General features: G+C 51.7%; 1 protein-coding gene across 2 annotated transcripts in view; it reads left to right on the top strand.

Moving 5' to 3' along the window:
• Nucleotides 1-4,305: 4,305 nt before the first annotated feature.
• The window catches only part of GALNT10 (polypeptide N-acetylgalactosaminyltransferase 10), a 250,562-nt gene continuing 235,086 nt past the window's right edge, over nt 4,306-19,781 (top strand). For both annotated transcript variants that reach the window (XR_009865745.1, XM_062188796.1), the window contains exon 1: nt 4,306-4,482. Coding sequence is in view for 1 of the 2 variants with exons in the window: in XM_062188796.1 (XP_062044780.1) it covers nt 4,324-4,482 (159 nt within the window). In the remaining variant the exon portion in view is untranslated. The remainder of the gene's footprint in view (nt 4,483-19,781) is intronic.

The raw sequence follows: 19,781 nt of genomic DNA, 5'->3' as shown, positions 1-19,781 counted from the left end.
TCCCTTTTCAGAGTTGCTGCTGGCGCTGGGCTTTGTTTTACTCACAACTACTAGTGCTTACATTAGAACAGAGTCAGCTCTAAGTCCTTTATGCACCTTATCTCATTTAATGCCCATAACAGGCCAAGGAGGGCTCGATCTGAAAGTAACATTTCTTGTTCCATTTCAATCAATGACTAGATCAGCTTTCCCAGGAAACCAGCCAGAGCTAATGGCCTGCCCACAGGTCTCCAACAGCATTGTCTCTAGGAGTAGGATAAAGCCCTGTGAGCCCTCCCCATGCCTGGTGCATCCTGCACTGTAGAAGGTGATCAAAGAGGCCTAGGATTAAAGCCGGGTTCTCAGGCGAGAGTCCCCATTGGGGGCAGACTGGGCCGATGTGTAGCTTTGATCAACAAGAGATTCTGGTGAGACATGAGAAAAAGCTCAAATCCAATTTCCTGCAGAATCCTCAAGGGAGCTGCAAGAAGGGGTAGAAGAAGAAAGACGCTGAATATTCTCCTTTCCCTCATGACCTCAACTCTATACTTCACTCCACCAGCAATTACTGAGTACCTGGAATCCTGATTCCTTGGTTCTGCTCTGGCTGTTTTGGCTCCAGGAAAGGGACCCTTTTCATAAATTCCTCTGCCTGGAAGGAGCTCCAGGTTTCTGATTCGCAATAAGGGAAGAGGCAGGGGATACTGAAGGTTGAAAAAAAAAAAATCTCTGCTTGTTTGTAATTCACAGTCTAGAAAGGGAGACCAAAGCTGATACCAAGACAGAGCAGCTGGTCAGGAACACCGTCTCTAAGGCAGGACCTGAGAGACAGGAGGAAGCCAGCCATGGAACGAATCCCAAACAAGGGTACAGTACATTTGCAAAGCCCCTGAGGCGAGCTTCAAGTGGGTGAGTTTGAGGAACACAGCAAGGGCAGCCTAACTAGGAGAGAAGCAAAGCTATAGTTGGGTCAGCTCAGGTAGGGTCTCATCGGCTACAGTAAGGATTCACATACATTATCCCAAGGTGCAGGGAAGCCACAGTTGAGTCTTGTGTTTATAAAAGCTTTACTCTCTTGGCTGTTACCAGGATTGTACCCAGTACCCTAAAGACACAAAGACAATGTTGTAACATTATCTATAATGTAAATATTGTGTAACCCTTGCAATATCAAAGTCAGGGGGCTATTCATAGCAACATTATTCACAACAGCCAAAAGGTGAAAATAAACAAAATGTCCATCTTCTGAACAAACTAAACATGGTATACACATAAAATGGAATATTATTCAATCTAAAAAAGGAATGGAAGTCTAATAATGCAACAACATGGATGAACCTTGGAAACATAAGTGAAATAAGTGTGACATAATCATGCATGATTCCGTTTCAATGAAGTGCCTGTAATGTCAAAGTGATAAAGCAGAAGACAGAATGGTGACTGCTGATCACCGGTGGAGTGGTGGAGTTAGTGTTAATTGAGTACAGAGTTTCCATTTGAGATGATGAAGACGTTGTGGAGAAAGGTGGTGGAGACCATGGAACAACTGAGTGTATGTTTTTAATGCTACTCAACCATACACTTAAAAATAGCTAAAATTGGGCCCAGCACTCTGGGTAGTGGGTAAAGCTGCCACCTGTAGTGCCAGCATCCTATATGGGTGCCAGTTCAAGTCCCGGCTGCTCTACTTCCTATCTTGCTCTCTGCTATGGCCTGAGAAAGCAGAAGAAGATGGCCCAAGTCCTTGGGCCCCTGCACCCTTGTGGGAGACCCAGAAGAAGCTCCTGGCTCCTGGCTTCAAATCAGCACGACTCTGGCCATTATGACCATCTGGGGAGTGAACCAGCAGATGGAAGACCTCTCTCTCTCTCTCTCTCTGCCTCTTCTTCTCTCTCTGTGTAACTCTTTCAAATAAATATTTGAAAATAAAAAGACAGCTAAAATGGTAAACTGTATTTTATTTTTAGATTTAGCTATTTGAAAGACAGTTACAGAAAGAGGGAGGAAAAGACAGAGAGGGAGAGAGAGAGAAGGAGAGAGGGAGAGGGAGGGGGAGAGGGAGAGAGAGAGAGAGAGAGAGATGTCTTCATCTGCTGGTTCACTCCCAAAATAGCAGCAATGGTTGGGGCTGCGCCAAGCAAAAATCAAGAGCCAGGAGCTTCTTCCAGTTCTCCCACACGGGTACCAGGGTACTCAAGCCTTCTTCTGCTGCTTTCCCAGGCCCAATTAGCAGGGAGCTGGACTAGAAGGAGAGCAGCTGGGACAGGAAGCTGTGCTTATGTAGGATGCCAGCATTGTGGGCACTGGCTTAAGCCATGGTGCCACAATGCCAGTTCCGGGTAAATTCTATTATGTATATTTTAGCACAACAAAAAAATACATTTAAAAAAGACACAGGGCTAGGATGTAGAAGCAGAAGAGTGGACAGTCCCAGCAGAGGTGGAGGGCACCTGGTGTGATGTGTGCCACAGCACGGAAGTGACAGTGGCTGCAGCACAATGAAGAGAGGAAGGGGTGAGGACTGATCACAGACGGCCTTGCAGCGGCTTGTAGCTTCCTCGAAGGAACCCGGGAGCAGGTGGGAAGCCACTGGTGGGACGTGAGCAAAGGAGTGATAAAGATCACCATGGCTGCTGCCTGCTTTCATCTAGTCTCATTTGCAAGAGGGTGCAAGCCAGGCACCTACCGCCCAGGGTGCCTGGGAGCATGAAGCGAGCTAATGTTTGTCAGAGACTAACAGGCTGCCTGGAATACAGTATTCCATGAAAGGTAATGATTGACAGAAATCCCCCCAAAAGAGGCAGTTTCCCGAGGGAGTTTTGTGACTGCGGTGGCAGTTCAGCCAGACACGGAGGAATGCATAAGATTCCCACCCAACAGGGAGGCAGAAGGAACTGGGTGGTCAAGGGTACAGGAGGGAATTACCGAAAGCCAGGCTGGGCCAAGTGCGGGACTCCCAAAAGTGCGGGCTGCAGAGCCCAGGTGATGGAAGCCTGGAAGGCTGTGGAGCAAATGTCAAACTCCGCGCTATGATGTCAGAAAACTAGACCCCACAGTCCGGCCTGGGGCTCAAGAGTGGGGAGGCAAGGGCTCAGGGCGCTGGAGAAGCCAGGATCAAGAGGTCGCAAGGGGAGGTGGCCGCAAAGAGGGGGCTGCGTTCCTCCTCCCCAGCAGGGAGGAAGCAGTTAAGGGATGAGTGCTGAGCGCTCGAGCAGGAGCCACAGGCTTCGCTGTGGGAGGCAGCTCTGAGGCAGCCCTGGGCAGTCCCCTCCAGGGCCCTCCGCCACACTTCTGCACCCTTTTTCTCATCTGGTGCCACCACGTGTTGGACGTTTCAGCTCCCAGACGTCCGTACCGGGGTCCGCACGCGTTCCCTCCTGGAGCCTGGCACCGTGTCTGGTAGGCGCTCGCTGATGGTTTGCTGGGTGGCTGAACGCAAGGCAGAGGTGCCAAGTGTGCAGACGCAGCCGTGGGGATGGAAGGCATCCCAACTCCAAAGGGGGTGGACAGCAGAAAAGGCCCTGGCCACCTCCCCACCCCTCCCCTCCTGCCCGTTCCCACTGGTTTGCAGGGACCACCGACGCGCGGTGTGCGGGCATTCACCCCCAACATGTGGGGCCTCGTGGAGCAAGGAAACCTGGGCCCGCCCGCACCGCTCTGGCCGCATCTCACGGCAGGGAACACCGAGTCCTCCGGGCCGAGACTAGGAGAGTGAGAAGCGGCAGCACGGGCGCTTCGGACGCGGAGCGTCGTCTGGGCTCCAGCGCGCTTCGCAGCTCTCCAGGGAGCCTGATAACTCGGGGTTGCGGTCCCCAGCAGAGGTGGCTCGGCCGGGCGCTCCCAGGCACGCGGGCACGCACCCCGCCCACTAGAGCCCAGCCCGCACCAGTTAGCGCCCAACTCCCCAACTCCGCGACTTTCGCGAAGCTCCCGCGGGCGGGGCAGCCGCCAAGGAGCGGGCCGCACCATCGCGGCCGAGAGAGGGGCCACGGTGCGGCCCGGGACGCTGGCGTGCGCTGGCCGACCGCCGCACAGCGCGGGCCGGTGGAGGCTGGCGGCAGCCGGCGCTCCACAGCCCACCGCCGGAAGGGCGGCGCGCGACGCGCGACCCCGCAGAGCCAAGGGGCGGCGGCCGCGGCGCGACCTCCCTGCGGCGGCGGCGCGGTGGCGGCGCCCGGCTCCCCGGCCGACGAGCAGCGGAAGTGCCGCGGAGTTGGAGCGGGGCCGGCGCCGCGGCCGCTTGTGCTCGCCGAGCTGCTGCCGCCGCCGGGCGGACTGGCGGACGCGCGGAGCCGGAGGCGGCGCGGCGGGGCAGGCGGGGCGCAGCGGGGCTGACCGGCCCCGATGAGGCGGAAGGAGAAACGGCTCCTGCAGGCGGTGGCGCTGGTGCTGGCGGCCCTGGTCCTGCTGCCCAACGTGGGGCTCTGGGAGCTGTACCGCGAGCGGCAGCCCGACGGCACCCCTGGGGGACCCGGGGCGGCGGCAGCGCCGGCGGCGGGACAGGTGAGTGCCCGGTTTCAGGTGGGTGTGAGAACACCCCAACCCGAATTTCCTTCCAGCCTGCGATTCCTTCTCCACCCTTCTCCTGAGTGTTTCCTCAGAGTCAGCTCCGGAAGAGTCTGCTCTTCCCATTTTTCAGATGGGAAAAATGGAGGCTCAGCGGAGGACAGGGGCTTGCCCAGGTCCCGCGCCGGTCAGAACAGAGCCAGCGCTAGAATCCCAGAGACCTGGTGCCCAGCGGGGACCCTGTGTCTGGGCGTCAGCTGCCGTCTTCCTTTCTGTCTTCAGCCCGTATTCCCTGACCTCTGGAAGCCTGTTTTCTTTGAGAGGCCGCTGTTTGCATCCCTGTATCCCAGGATGACTTCTGCCGATATGAAGGGATACTCTGGTCCTCCTGGTTGAAGTCCAGGGCTTCCCTGTGTCCCCCCCACCTGCTGATCCTGGCGTTCCGTACCATCTGCGTGCACAGGCAGATTCCTGGGCCGCCCAGCTTCTTTGCCACCCATCTCCCAGCCTTGTTGCTTTCTCAAATCCTGTGAGTTACTCTGCAGCTGCATTCGGGCTCCTGGGAGTCGGGTAGAGGGGTGAGCGCCTGGTCTTTGAGTGACTTGCTTGCTGCCTTTGACCTTCTGAGAATGCAGAAAGTGGAGGTGCTGGTGGGCAGACCCCCAGACGCACCCCCCCCCCAAGACTGTTGAGTTGGTGTCCAGTACACGGGGGATAGAGGACAGGATGCCTTCCCTGTCTTCCAAAGTTGTCCAGTCCATTGGGTGTGGTGTCTCTTGCAACTGAAAGTGGGATCTCGGTCGTCTGTCTCTTCTAAACTGTGTGTGTGTGACAGAGAGACAGAGAGAGAGAGAGAGACAGAGAGAGAGAGAATGCAAGCTCCATCACATCACTCCTGCCATCCCAGCCCCTGGCTCAGACGATGAGAGGATGCCTGGGAGTATGTGCGTGCCTGAACTGTTTCGCACACAGCAAGACATCTCAGATTTTTTTTTTGGGGGGGGGGGGATTTCCCTGGTCTCATGGGAAGTGGATAATTTGCACTTCAGGGTCAGGCTGATTGTTGGTTGGCCCCAAGGGAACAGGCTTTCTGAGGTTGATGGTTTTCCTTGGCTGCTGTCTGGGCTGTCTGGCATGGGGAGTACAGAGAGCTCTTTGCTACAGGGCTGACCAATCTGAGCTCAGCCTGTCACTCCGGTAACTGTTGCAAACCATCCCAGAGGGTCTGGTTGATCTTTCTGGTCCATCTTACTGTTTAGAAACCAAGGCCCTGCCCCTTTTCTAAGCCTCTGGCTCGAGCCCTGACAGCCACTTAAGAACTCTCTTCCTGAAATTCTGTGTCTGTAGGGACTTTTCCTTCAGAAAACCCCTTCCTCTGCTCCTCTCCTGCACCAGCATCAGGGTGAAGAGGCCAGTGTTCTGTCCCCACTTCTGCCGTTAGCTTGCTGTGTGCATCCTTGGTCAGCAGCAGTCTCCCTCTCTCAGCCTTACTTTCTCCATCTGTAAAATGTGATCATCAACCCAGCTCCAGTGAACCAGTGAAGAGTCCAGGGACAGCTTCTCTTTCCTTTCTGGAGCAGGAGTCCCTTGTAGCATGCCTCTCTGGGCCAGGGGGTCCATGCTTGACATAGCCCAGGCCAAGGGCAGGGGGTTTCCTTTCCCAATGCAGAGTCTGAAATAGCTCTTGACTTTCCACTTCTGCCTGGAGAAAGCCCTCGTATTTCATTTGCTGTAGATGCTGGAGAAGTCCTGATTTTCATTTTCTATAGACCCAGATGTGTAGAGAGAAGGTCAAGGTTAACTGCCAGTTTGGCCTGAGCTTTCAAAGTGAATTACTCACTTGTACAAGAGGGTATTGATGGAGTAAGGCAGCCTTTTGGGGGAAGAGAGAGAGTATGAGAAGCAGAGAGAGAGAGAGAGGGAGGGAGGAGCAACAGCTGGCTGCTGCTGGAAGCCCCTAACTGAAATGGACAGATAGGCCTCTCTGGGGAGGAGTTCTTGCTCATTGCATTTCCTCTGGAATAGGATGAAGAGGAGGAAGAAGTGGCAAAGGGGTCTGGTGTGTATGTGTTCAGTGGGTGGCTGCCAACTGATTGTCCGCGTGTTAAAGATGGTCTCTTTGCTTCCTGGGAGCAGCAGACTGGAGCTGTTTCCCCAATGATGAGCTCTTGTAGGTGCTGCAGGACTCGGCATTCATCTGGTGCCTTTTGGGGACACCCTGCCAAATTCCCACACAGCCCCTTTGTGTTCCACTCTCCTGCAGATGCAGAGTGCTGGACTTGTTTGAATGTCAGCTGGCCTTGAGCGAACAGGCTGACTTCTCGGCACGCCGGTACCCTGTCCGTCATTCCAGTGTGCTGGAACGTGCACATAGCACCAAGGGCTTGCTCTCAGGAAGTTGGGTTGTGCACATGCACAGGGCTGACCGGTTCTGAGCCGAGCCTGTCACCCTTGTCGTTGCTGGCCATCATCCCAGAGCACTACCGTGCTCTTTCTCCTAAGAAAACAACCCTCAGTGGCTCCGGAGGGAAGTCTCACGGGACTTCATCCATATGAGAAATGGGTTTCTGGAGGGGTTGGGAGAAGTTTCTCGGAGGGTGAAGGACTGTTCCTCTGACTCCTTGGTTTCTCCACTGGATTTCAGACTAAAGAGTCTCAAATGGATAGCACTCAGGTCATTTGCTAGCTTGTAAGGCTCCGGATCGATCATAGTAGCTCCTTCTGGGCTGTGCCTCTGGCGCTGAGTAGGGCAGCTGCTCTGTGAGCCACACAGAATGCTTCCAGAGCTCAGCGTTCCTCTGGTCAGGCAGCTGGTTTCTCTGAAAGCTGCAAGGCCAAGCATAAAAGCTGGTCTTGAAGCCATTGTCCTTGGAATCTGGGGATCCCTCTCTTCCCAGCACTAGTCTGCCTAACGTCTTGGTTTAATTTTAGTCTGTTTTGTTTCCCAGGCTTGGCAACTGGATATTGAAAAACCTGTGTTAGGAAACTTGATGCAGCCCCTCCCCATTTCTGAGCTGTAGTCTTTCAAATAAATAAATAGATCTTTAGAAAAAAAGCTGTCAAGGATCAGGAGTTTCTCGTTGTGACAGACCTGAACTTTATTTTTAGGACATCCAGAAATCAATACTTTTCTCACCTGTTTCTTTCGGTCTTCTTGGTAGCAGAACAATATATGTCAGAAGAAAATTAAGAACCATAGAATGTGGCTTTCCAGTGATTTTTTTTTTAGTTTTTCTAGAAGAGCTGATGTCCTTCAGATTGCTAATCACTTGTCTTTCTCATGCCCAGCTGAAATCTGATGCCCCCAAAGTGGCTCCCTGGGTTCCTCCTCTCAGCCTGGCCTTGCTTTTTCTCAAGGAGCCCAGCTGAGGAAGGCCTGGCTTCTCATCCTCTTTCCTGCTCTAAACTCATGCTGCAAACTCGGTGAAGTGGTTCACCTCTCTGGGCTTTGCATTCCCCATATGTGAAGCAAAGATTAGATTCAGGGCAGGGGAAAGGCAAATGTGTATCATAATAGTGCTTGCCTCCTCATGTCCAGGGCGGACATTACCAATCAGTTTGTTTTTCCACTAAGCCCAGACTTGGCCTCACACTGTTTCTCGGCACAACTCTTCACGCAGAGTCAATGATTTGTTGAGGTTGGTTTGTGATATAGGAAGTAGACACCTTGTTAGGGCTTTTCCAACACTGACATGCCAGGATCTGTGCATTTGTTTGGAAGCGTGTATTGGAAAGATCTGGGCACAGGCCTCTATATCCACCTTGTGATGAGGCCACAACTTGTGGATGTGTTCATTTTCCTGCCTCCTCTGGGGCTGTAGTCTAAAAAGGTTCAGCCGTTAATCTCTTGGCCCCAGTGACAATAACAGATAATGGAATCAGGGATGAGAAAGCAAAGGCCTTTTGAAAAGATAACCATCTAGCTTGCTAATCCTACCTTGTCTGCAGTCAGCTGTGATATGGAGATGGCATCAGAATCTCATCACTGTGTCAAAAGCACCTCCAGGTATACTTGGCAGCTGCAAGTATGTCCCCTGGAAACCGGATGCTCCCAATGGTGTTTGCATTGGCTGCTGTACTTCTCATATATACAAATGCTCTGCCTTGTGGATGTGTCAGGCCATGAAGGGAAGGACTCCAAGAAGGATTCTTGTCCAGTGGAGTGCGGAAAGGAGGTAGCCTGGATCTGTCTGACGTCCTGTCACCAAGAAGTGTATCAGGACACCCCTCCTGCACCCCTTCCCAGGCAAGTGATGAGGTAGGAACCACATCTTCCTCCAACACACGGTGCCAGGTATGGCACCTGGAAGACAGCCAGGACGTGTTTGCTGAATGATTGAAATGGGCTAGAGTGGGCAGGGGGCTTCAGAAGTCATCTAGTCCATCCCCTCTTTTTTTTTTTAAGTGTGGAAGCTGAGGCCCAGAAGAGGGAAAATCACTTCAGTGAGTTCTCAAGTGAGGGGCTGCATCAAGTTTCCTAACACAGGTTTTTCAATATCCAGTTGCCAAGCCTGGGAAACAAAACAGACTAAAATTAAACCAAGACGTTAGGCAGACTAGTGCTGGGAAGAGAGGAATCCCCAGATTCCGAGGACAATGGCTTCAAGACCAAATGACAGTCTTTTCCAAGTTCTTGCTCTGTCTCACCATGAAGGTTCTTTTTCTATCTGCATACCGGTATCTGATCCTTCTCTGCCATTATTTTCCCCATGAGCCATGTTATCATTTCAAGTTTTAGAGGCCAGTTCTTAAACAGACTGGTTGTCTGCTGCAACTTATCTGGCTTTTCTACAGATCCGTTTTTGTAAATTTTCCTCCAATGTGTTCTTGTTTTAAAATAAAGAAAGTGAAGTAAACTCAAAGGTGGCACAGGGATCCTGCAGGAGAGTAGAGAGATGACGAGGATGTGTAGCATGGGGCACCACAGCTGCTGTCTGCGGCAGTCACAGCGATCGAGCCTCAGAGCCACCTCAGATTCATTGTCACTGGCAAGTAGCAGAATGAAGTAAGCCCAGAGTGCTGCTCTGAGTGAGGGGATATATTGGCTCCTGTGGCTGCAGGTGGCTTCAGGTATGGTACGATCAAGAGGCTCATTGTCAGGGCTCAGGCTCCTTTTCAGTGGGTTCTCTAGGTTCAGACTTTCTCTGTTCGTTCAGACTGAGCCTCTGCATAAAATGGTAGCAGCGCTTTTAGATCTCGTCTCCAGTCCTAGGTCCTCGGGCAGCCTGTCTCCCCGGGTAGCTTCTACAGAAAAGAGAAGAAACATCTTTCTTATAAACTTTACAGGATTTCCTGTGTTTCTCTTGGTCCAATTTGGATGTGGTGTGTTCTGAACCGTTCACAGCTGCCAGGAGGATATGTTGGGCAGATTGGCTTAACCCACCCTGCAGTTCGGCAGAGAGTTGGACTATGCAGGTCCTAAGAAGAACATTTCCCAGAGAAGAATCTGGGGACTCTTGTGGGGAGGCAGAGCAAGATACCTAGAGAAGAAGCCGTCAGCTGTTCACTGCAGACGCCTGCTGGCGCTGGGAGCCAAGCAGCAGTCTCTCCCCAGGGCTCAGATTTGGGTGCCTCTTTGCCTCTCTGGATTCATTGCTGAGCCCCGGACCTGTGGTCTGGAAAGCCGGTGTTTTTCTCTAGCTCCCAGCTCTTGGTGGAGATGATTAACCGCGTGGGCCTGTTTTTTCTTGCTGGGGAGAGCTTGGGTGCTGATGTTGCCCACACCCCATGGAGGGCTCAGATGCAGAGCCACCAAAAGCTGTCTTTATTTGCTCTGACTGGTTCTGCTGCTGCCTACCTTTGCTCTCACAGTCGTCCTCTGAGCTCCCTGCTCCCTTTCCTACACACATTGAAAGTCAATTCCTTAAATGTCTCTCAAGCTGAAAAAGAACTTCTGTCTCTTCAGCTTCCACTTCTTCTGTGCCTGGCCCTCTTAGCTGGAGGAGGCGGAGTGTTCATACTTTGGAAGCTAGAGGAAGCTAAACAGTTCCGCTTGCCGTGCTGGGTGGGTGTGTGTTTATGCGTGTGTAGCTTTCTCTCCATGTGTCTCTCTTCTCCCTCTCTTATCTTTGGATGGTTCCTGTCTGCTGCCCTCTGCTGAGTGTAGATAGGAGAGGGAAAGGAAAAAAGCAGGACGATTTTTTCCTTCCTTTTGGTTTTGAGAGGATTCTGAGCTCCAAATGCTGAGTTTCCTTCCACTGTATCAGATACTGGAAGCCACAACATAAAAATGCTACTAATAAGAGGACTGATGTTGGTGTAGATGGTGATGAGGATGTTAATGGACAGCAGCTGCCATTGCTGTAGCATGTACCTTGCTGAGCCTGTCACCTGTACATCTTGTTATGTACTCATGATTAGAAACAGCTGGGAGTGAATGAGGGCCCTGAGGTTCACAGAGATAAAGGGACTTGACTGAGAATGTTCAGACTGTGTTGGGAGGGCTGGTAGCTGAGCCTGTGAGTCCCCGACCCAGCCAAGTCCTTATCCAGCATACTTCCTTCACACTGGAGCAGGTCTCTCATCCCTGCGCCCCCTCTTGTTAGGCTGCTATGGGAGCCTGGATGTGTGGGCAAAGAGGGACCATTGTGCTAAGACTAGGCTTTTTCAACAGAGGAGGTGCCCAGGAGGTCACCTGGTAGGGGAATGACCTTGAAGAGGACCTTGCCCCTCCCCTCCTGACACCCCAGTGGCAAAGCAATTCCCCCTTACTCTTAGTCTGAGACACTGTAGGATGGTGTATGGGGCTCTAGCCTTGTGCCTACGCTGCCTGATCTAAACCCTCTAGGCGTGGGCAAATCACTTGACCTGTGTGGCTGGAGTTCTCGATCTGCAAAATGGGAATAATTCCCCTTAACATTTAACTATGTTAAGGTTTATCTTTTTTTTTTCCCCCCTTTTATTTGGGAGGCAGAGAGAGACAGATCTTCTGTCCCCATTTCATTTCTGTCCCCATTTCATTCCTTAAAGTTTATAGCAAGTAGGGCTTTGAAGCCTGGAATCCGGAAGTAAAGCCAGGTCTCCCACGTGGGTAGCAGGAGTCCAGTTAACTTGAGCTTTCCCTGCTGCCCTCCACAGTCTACATGAGCAGGAAGCTGGAGTCAGGAGCCAGAGCCAGGAATTGAACTCAGTGTACTTTGATGTGGCATGCCGGTGTCCTCAATGGTATCTTACCCACCAAATGCTCTCCCCGCCCAATAACAGCTTTTGATCTGTCCTGGTTGTCTGCTTTTTGAAGGCAAGAACTAACCTCAGTCTTGGCCATGCTTTTGCGGGCAGTATTTGCTAACGGAGGGTGGGAGGGAGTGAAGGAGTGATCCCATGGATCCTCAGTAGGGCCTGGCAGAGTGCGGGAAGCTTAGCTTTGAGAAATGGTTTTTAAACAGCTTCAGGGCGCTTCAGAATTCTCAGGGAGACACCAGGGCTCACATCCAAAGGCAATATTTGGGCCTAGCTGGGGTGAGCCAGGGTTCTCTATGGAGGGTCCAGTAGACCCACTCTTCTCTCACCCCACATCACAGGAGACATCTCTCTCCTTTCCCTGGGGCCCACTCCACTCTGCCCAGGACTGCTTCACGAGTGATCCCTGGGGAGTGTATTTATCTGCAGCTTCTCCAGTCGCCAATCAGCACCTGCAGGGGGCTTGGAGGTGCCTGCTGGGAGTAGTTGCACAAGATGCCAGCAGATGAGGCCCAGGATTGGGGTCTGGATTGGGCACTGCACGTTGGAATCTCTCTGCCATGAACTGCAGGGACTGGCTGGGCCCTCAGAGTCTGTTTTCCTTGGATGCCCACAGTCTGCTGCCCTTCTAGTCTGGGTGCTTCCTGCCATGGAGCCAGGGTGCAGTGTCTGTATGCAAGTGAGGGGCCGAGCTAGGGGCCTCCTGGGGAGGGGTGACATTCTGGAGCCTGTGCAAACCTGTCCCTTGAGCTGGGAGCAGAGGAGAGAGCTCGACCTTGGAAACCAGCAGGACTTGGTCTCTAGGACCAGTGCTGCCTCTTGCTAGCCCAGTGCCCAACCTCTGGGGCATCAGACCCTTTCTCTTAAAATGAGCAGTCATGACTCCACAGCGTGGTGTTGATGGTTGGCATAAATTAAAGATGAGAAGACTGAGGTCCAGAGAGGCCTGACGACACATGCAGACCACACAGTGAGGCAGCGGTGGGAGCAGGAGGTAAGCCCAGCAGAGATTTCTGTTTCTGCCGCCTCTGCCAGCCATGACGGCCTGCGTCATGGGAGGTGAGGCCTGGAGCAGTCTGCAGGGGTAGGTCATTGCCAAGGACCCCAAGTGCCTGGCTCTTGTCTTGATTTGGCTGACTCTCAAGAACTCTTCTCCTAGCTGAATGTCCTGGCAACAATGTCAGGGCAGGGATTAGAGCAAGTCTCACGTGCCACCTGGGAGCCAGTGCAGGTCTTTGATGAGTTACAAATTCAGAGTCCTGTGAGAGGTCGGCTTCTGAGCAGGGAGGCCTGGCAGAGGCTTCCCGAGGAAGGGTTTTTTTAAATGGAGCAGGTTGGAAACATCTGGGGGGGGGGGGGGCAATGTGAAAATGACTTCCTACTGCTGAAGTACATTGTATGTTCTCCACTGAAAACTGTTATTTTTTGCATGTTTTCTCCTGAGTATTGATCAGACTCAGCTGCTGGCAGTTAAAATGTGTGTGTGTGTGTGTGTATTCTGTCGTTTTATGAAATAACCAGTTTCTAAATTTGGTACCCAACTTCAGCTAAAAGTGAGTAATTCCATTTTTGGAGCCCCAGAGCCTGTCCTATGGCTGCCTGGTTATTTTATTGATAATAAACCTTAAAGACTGTCTTCTTCAGGGAGCTTATTTTTATTAACTTCTTTGACCTTTTTTTTTTCTACAAAATCAAAATCTTACATAAATTCTTGAACAGAATTTGCAGATTGGTGGCCTAGGGGACAGATGCATGGCCCCGATAGGTTTTCTATGACTTATCCAGGGCTGGGCCACAGCCATCACTGTCTTTGTTTTTATACATTAGTAAGTTTCTAGTGTCTGAACATGAGACTGTACCCGTTTTAAAACTTCCCTCTTTTGGCCTTTGGGGAAAAGTCAAAAAGTCAGGCGGCTGGGCTGGGGTTCCTGTAACCTTAACATTTGCTGCATCTCAGTAGCAGCTGCCTCTGCTCAGTGGGCTCCGCTCTCCAGATGGCCATGGATGCTGCATCCTTTGTGGTCTCAGCCCTGGGTACTTCCTCCTTCCACAAAACTGCCCTGGCATCCAGAGACAGTTGTGCACAGGAGACTGGCTTTATCAGCCATAGGCTTCCATAGCCTTTTTCTGGTGTGTTCTCTTACTCTCATGGTGGAAGCAGGGTAGAGCTTATGGTCCCCACTTTACAGATGAGAAAACTGAGGTTCAGAAAGCATAAGTGGTTCGACTGGCCACAGAACTATTAAATTGAGGGGAATCCTTCTGACTTTTAAGACTCACATACTTTTCAGGGGAGAACAAAATAAAACAGGATGATGACTTGGAAATATAAGGCTGTAAACCGTGTGCTCTTGAATACAGTCAGTTGGTTCCTGCTTTATCTCAGTCCAAGAAAACATTTCTCTTGCTTGGGGGCGGGGTGTAGGTCTGCAGTTCGGGTCCAGCCTGTCCTGCTGTGTCTGTCCCAGCCATGGCAGGGACTGCTGCAGGTTTGCCGCAAAGATGTGGATTCAGAATCCACTTTGTCTTCCCAGCACTTAAAACCCTGGACTGTGTTTCCTTTCCAAGGGCAGTGTTGGGATCCTGCAAAACCAGAGGGAAGACTTCTTTCCCACTCAGGCTGTGTTCCCCTGTCTGAAGGGACCTCAAGGCACCCAGGATGTTTTGTGGAAAGGAGAGAGCCTGTGTGAGGGGATGCGGGGCCCCCGAGCTACCTGGGTGTGGTGGATCCACTGAGCATAGCCATCTGTGTCTCTGAGTACAGAGCCCTTTCTTTGCCAGGGCAGCGGTGTCTGCAACTCTGCCTGCTGCCCAGATACCTTTCCTTGAGGGTCCAGAGGGTTCCTGGTGTGGCAGTGGCACGTGGTATGTGGGATGCAGCTGCAGGTGGTGGTGGCCAGTCCTGGACGGGGAGTCAGGTTTGTCTTGGAGCCCTAGTTCTCTGGCAGTAAGAGTGATCATTCATATTATGGAGCTCTTACTGCTTCCCATGTGCTTGTCTAGTATCATGAGAGTGATGTAGCTCCAGGAGGTCAATGATCCTACTGTTGTCATTGTATAGATGGGAAAACTGAGGTTTGGTACGTGTAAGTCACTTCCTGGGTCTGTGCAGGACACAAGTGGTGGGACTCACACCCAGATTTCCATTCTCAAGTGTGTGCTCTTGTTGAGTCCCATGAGCAAGCCATTTAACCTTCCCTCATGTCCCCTGGTCTCCAGCCTCACCTGTTAGGAAGGGGGGTGGTAATGCTTTCCTGGCAACAGGCAGAGTACAGATAGGGCAGGAAGGACAGACTCCTGTACCCACCTGGAGCTCTCCCTGCGGCCCCTGCCTTGGTTCAGCTGTCAGTATTTATGCTAAGGGGCTTGTGGGGGTGGGGTCTCCAGTGTCAGCCCCATGCTCACTTTCCCAGCCTGGGGCTCATGCCTGCTACTCTCCACGCTCCCTTGGCAGCCAGAGAGGCAGTCTTGCCAGGGAACAATGGGGTACATTAAGAAGGCTGCCAGGTGCCAAGCCAGAGGTATGAAAGGGCCATTTGATTAGTTCTAACCCTGATTGTCAGGCCTTTGCTCTTTTGTGTGTGTGTAGCAATTAAGGGGGAAAACCCTGGTGTGGATTTCCTCCCCCTGGGACCTGTGTGGGCTGTCTTTAACTTTGACTTTGACTTTGTGAGCATGCGTTTTTCATCCCCTCCAGTTCTCAACCCTTTCCCCACTGTCCTCTGTTTTGCTGTCTCCCTGTTTGTCCCTGCCCCAGCTGTCTCTGTGACATGTGTGTCTCTGTCAGCAATTAAGAGGAGAGATGAGATTAAAGAAGCTGTAAGCCTGCCACTGTGGAATCCACAGTTTCAGGGGATCGTGTCTTTGACCTTGTTCAGTCTCCCTCCACTTTGCCCTTGCCAACCAAATGACAGGCATCTTTGGCTTGAACACCCCCAGAGATGGGACACTCACTCCCTTTAGTTCAGTGGTGTCCTAAATAATCTGCTATGGCTCAGGGTGATAAAGAGGATTTCTGGGGGCTGGTGCTGTAGTGTAGCAGGTAAAGCTGCTGCCTGCAGTGCCAGCATCCCTATATGGGCACCAGTTCAAGTCCTGGCTGCTCTACTTATGATCTAGTTCTCTACTATGGCCTGGGAAAGCAGTGGAAGATGGCCCAAATCCTTGGGCCCCTGCACCCATATGGGAGACCTAGAGGACGCTCTTGGCTCCTAGGTTCAGATTGGCACAGCCCCAGCCGTTGCCACAAATTGGGGAGTGAACCAGTGGATGGAAGGCCTCTCTTTCTATCTCTCTCTCTTCCTCTCTCTCTCACTCTTTCAAATAAATAAATAAAATATTTAAAAAAGAAAAAAGGAGAATTTCTGGAGTGCCCACCTTAGTCTTTTCAGGCTTCTCTCAAATCTTACCTTTTCTGGAAATCCTCCCCTCATCTCTGCAGTTAGCATTCATCTCTGTCTCTTGGAAGTGCAGAGAGAATGCAATTTGCACATCTTTGGTGGCATGCCTGTGGCAGTGCTGTGTTCTATCATTTCCCTAGGCGGGGTAGGGAGGGGAGAATGTTGAAGGAGACTTCCCAGGGAGAGCAGGGATCCCAGAGAGTTGTCACAAGCCAAAGTGGCCAGCTGTCACCATACACGCCACACCTAAACTTGGCCAGTGTGTTTCAGCAGTTTTTAAAATTTAAAATTTGTTTTAATTTCTATTTGAAAGGCGGAGGTGGTGGTGGTAGGGAATCTTCTAGCTGCTAGTTCACTCTCCAAATGGCTGTAATAGCCAGGCTGGACTAGATCAAAGCCGGGAGCCTGGAACTCAGTCAGTGTCTCCCATGTGGGTGGCAGGGACCCAACTACTTGAGACGCCACTGCTACTTCCCAGGCTATGCATTAGCAGGAAGCTAGATCAGAAGAGGAGTAGCCAGGACTCAAACCCGGCACTTATATATGGAATGTGGTCATCCCAAGTGGTGTTTAGCACCTGCCCACCCCTGACCCATGTGTTTTGCATGATCTTTTAGTCCTGAGACTGTTCTGGGCTTTGCAGACCATGCATTCTCTGCTGCAGCTGCTCGGCTCTGTTGTCATAGTGTGCTAGTGGCCACAGATACTATGTAAATGAATGGAGTGTTCTGGATTCTGATAAAATTTATTTGCAACAACAAGCTACAGGCTGACTGGGCAGGCTATGGTTAACCAACCCCTCCCTGCTGCAGTCTGTTTCTAAAACAGGAGCCTGAACCCTCAGGTAGGAGCCACTTCAGATGGGGTCCACCTGGGGCTGGCCTGTGACCCTGCAGTGCCTCTTCTATGGAAGTTGTGTTCCCCTGGGGGGTTAAGTGCTAAGGGTCCTCCCATTCTTGGCATTCACTGAGGCTGAGTTCTCTTCAGGGTGTTTGTGTCACCTCCACCTCTGACGTGCACCCACTTCACCGGTTTCCTTCCACCTTCCCGCCTGCCCGGTGTGTCTCACCTGGATCCCTGACCCAGGCCCCCCTGCTGCATCCTGAGGCCACGGTCTGTTCTTTGTCCACAGCCAGTGTGCACAATCAGAGGTTCCTTTCCCTCTTCTTAACTTTCCAGTGGCTTGCCACTGCTGCACTGAAAATACGTACAGTTCAAGCTTCTGCCTCGTTGGGCCTGGGCCTGCCTTTCACACTCATTTTCCTCCTGACCCCCTCATTCCTCATGCTCCTGTCATGCTGGTGTTCTTAGACCCACAAGCTTGGCCCCTGCACAGGACTTGTGCACTTGGTTCTGCCTAGATTGAACTTCCCAGAGATTGCTGCATAATTGGTTCCTCCTCATCTTTTAGGTCTCAGCTCTAGGTTCACCTCCTCCAAGGAGCCTTCCTTGAATCTCTCCTGGTTACCTTGTAACATGTCTAATTGTGGATTATCCACATAGCAGCTCAGCAGTGTTTGCAATCAGCTCCCTTATTTACCTACTTGTTTTTTTGTCTGCTGCAGTAGCTATAAGATGAGGGCATGAACCACATTTATCTTATGTACTACCACAGGGCAGGCAACATAGTAGCTACTCAGTAAATATTTGTTGAATGAACTAATGGATGAATGCCGGTGTCCCCACATACCTGTCCAGGTGAGACCCTGTTACCCTGTGTTTATTTGGACACCATTCTATTCTTGATGATGGGGCTGCCTTCTCATGGCCTAGGAAGAAACACCTTGTTCTCTGTGGTTGAGTTCACTTGGCTTGCACAGTGCTTGCTCTCCAGAGTTCCTGCTAAAGGGCCGTCGGCCAGAGCTCAAGGGGAAGCTGTCTCTGTTCCTCAGATATTCCCATCAGAAGCAACCCCTGGCCTCAGAGCCCGTAGCTTCCTTGCTGTCCCTGGGTGGGGATCCATTTAGTCCCCTCCCTCCAGTCCTTGGAATATGAATGACAGCTTCTCTGGGATTCTGTGTTTTCCCCTCACTGAGCCTAGTGTTTGATGGAGTTGGGTTTCATGTCCCTTCAGCCCAGCAAAGGCTGCTGGCTAATGCCCCAGGCCTTCCACAGGACCACAGCTCCCATGAAGTCGATCAGTAGGTTCTCATCTCTAAATTGTCGGACCCTCACCAGCGAGGGTCCAGCGTAGTCACGACATGGTCACTGTTCATCGGTTCTCAAGGAACTTTTACTTGTGGGGGGGGGCAAAAGGAAAGTGGGGAGAGGAGAAAAGAAGAGGAGGGGCCGCGGCAGCTGCCGCCGGCAATGGCAGCCGCACTGGCCCACCCAGATCCCAATGTCCCTTTATGCTGATATCATCCAATCAGATGAAAGGGCGTGTATAGCCTCAGGTCGAAAGTTCATCTGTTTCACCTGGTTCTTCCTAGTTGTTTATGCAGAGTCCATTCTGTTTCATCTGTTTCACCTGGCTGTTTTCGTAGGCCTTGTGGTGGACCGATTGCTGCAAACTATGTAGATGAGGAGGTTCTCACAGGTGGCCAGCCTGCGGTTCCCCACATAAATTGTGTACCCCAAAAAGATATATTAAAGTCCTAGGGTCCAGCACCTCTGAATGCAACCCAGTTTGGAAATAATGGTGATTAGGGTTGTAGCTGGTAAAGATGAGGTCATGTGTGAGTGACTTGTAAGGAGCGGAGTGGAGATTTGGGGACAGAAATGTGGACAAGAAGGAGGCCCTGGGAACACAGAGGCAGGAATTGGAGTGGTGCTGCTGTTAGCCAGGGAACACCTGTGGCTTCCAGAGGCTGTATGAGACAAAGAAGCATCCTCCCCTGGATGCCAGCTCATTGATGACACGCGGCTGTTGTTTGAAGTCACCCAGTTTGTGGGATGTTGTGGCAGTCCTAGGAAATGAACCCATGGGCCATTTTCCATTTTGTCAGCAGACTGTTCTTTAAGTATGACTGAAAGGGTCCAGTTTGCAGGGCAGTGGAAGAAACACCTGTATAGAGGTAAGGGTAATGAGCATACTCTCTCCCAGCTATGTCTTGTCTCTCCTCTCCCCTCCATCCTCTTCTCTCTTCTTCTCTCCTCTCTTCCCCTCCCTTCCCCTCCCCTCTCCTCTTGTTTCTTCTTCTCCTCTCCTCCTTCTCCTTCTCCTTCTTCTTCTTTTTAAGATTTATTTATTTGAAAGGCAGAGTTATAGAGAAAGAAGAGGAGAGAGACACAGAGAGGGAGAGAGTTCTTTCATCTGCTGGTTCACTCCCCAAATAGCCACAGTGACTAAGGCTGGGCCAGGCCAAAGCCAGGAGCGAGGAGCTTCTTCCGGGTCTCACAGGTGGGTATAGGGGCCCATCCTCCGCTGCTTTCCCAGGCTCATTAGCAAGAAGCTGGATCAGAAGTGGAGTAACCAGAACTCAAACTAGTACTCATATGGGATATCAGCACTGCGGGCTGTAGTTTAACTGTCTCTGCCATAGTTCTGGCCTGTTTCCTTTTTTTTTTTTTAATTATTTCTTTTTCTCTACTTGAGAGAGAGAGAGAGAGATCCTCCATCTGCCGGTTCACTCCCCAAATGCCCACAGCATCCAAGGTTGGGTTAAGCCAAAGCCAGGGGCCCAGAACTCCATCTGGGTTTCCCACATGGATGGCCGAGGCCCAATTACTTGAGCCATCATCTGCTGCCTCCCAGGGTGCATTAGCTGGAAGGTG

The sequence above is a fragment of the Lepus europaeus genome, chromosome 4 (genome assembly GCF_033115175.1).
Source record: "Lepus europaeus isolate LE1 chromosome 4, mLepTim1.pri, whole genome shotgun sequence".
In the NCBI taxonomy this organism is placed as follows: domain Eukaryota; kingdom Metazoa; phylum Chordata; class Mammalia; order Lagomorpha; family Leporidae; genus Lepus; species Lepus europaeus.
This window is presented reverse-complemented; position numbering and strand designations above follow the sequence as displayed.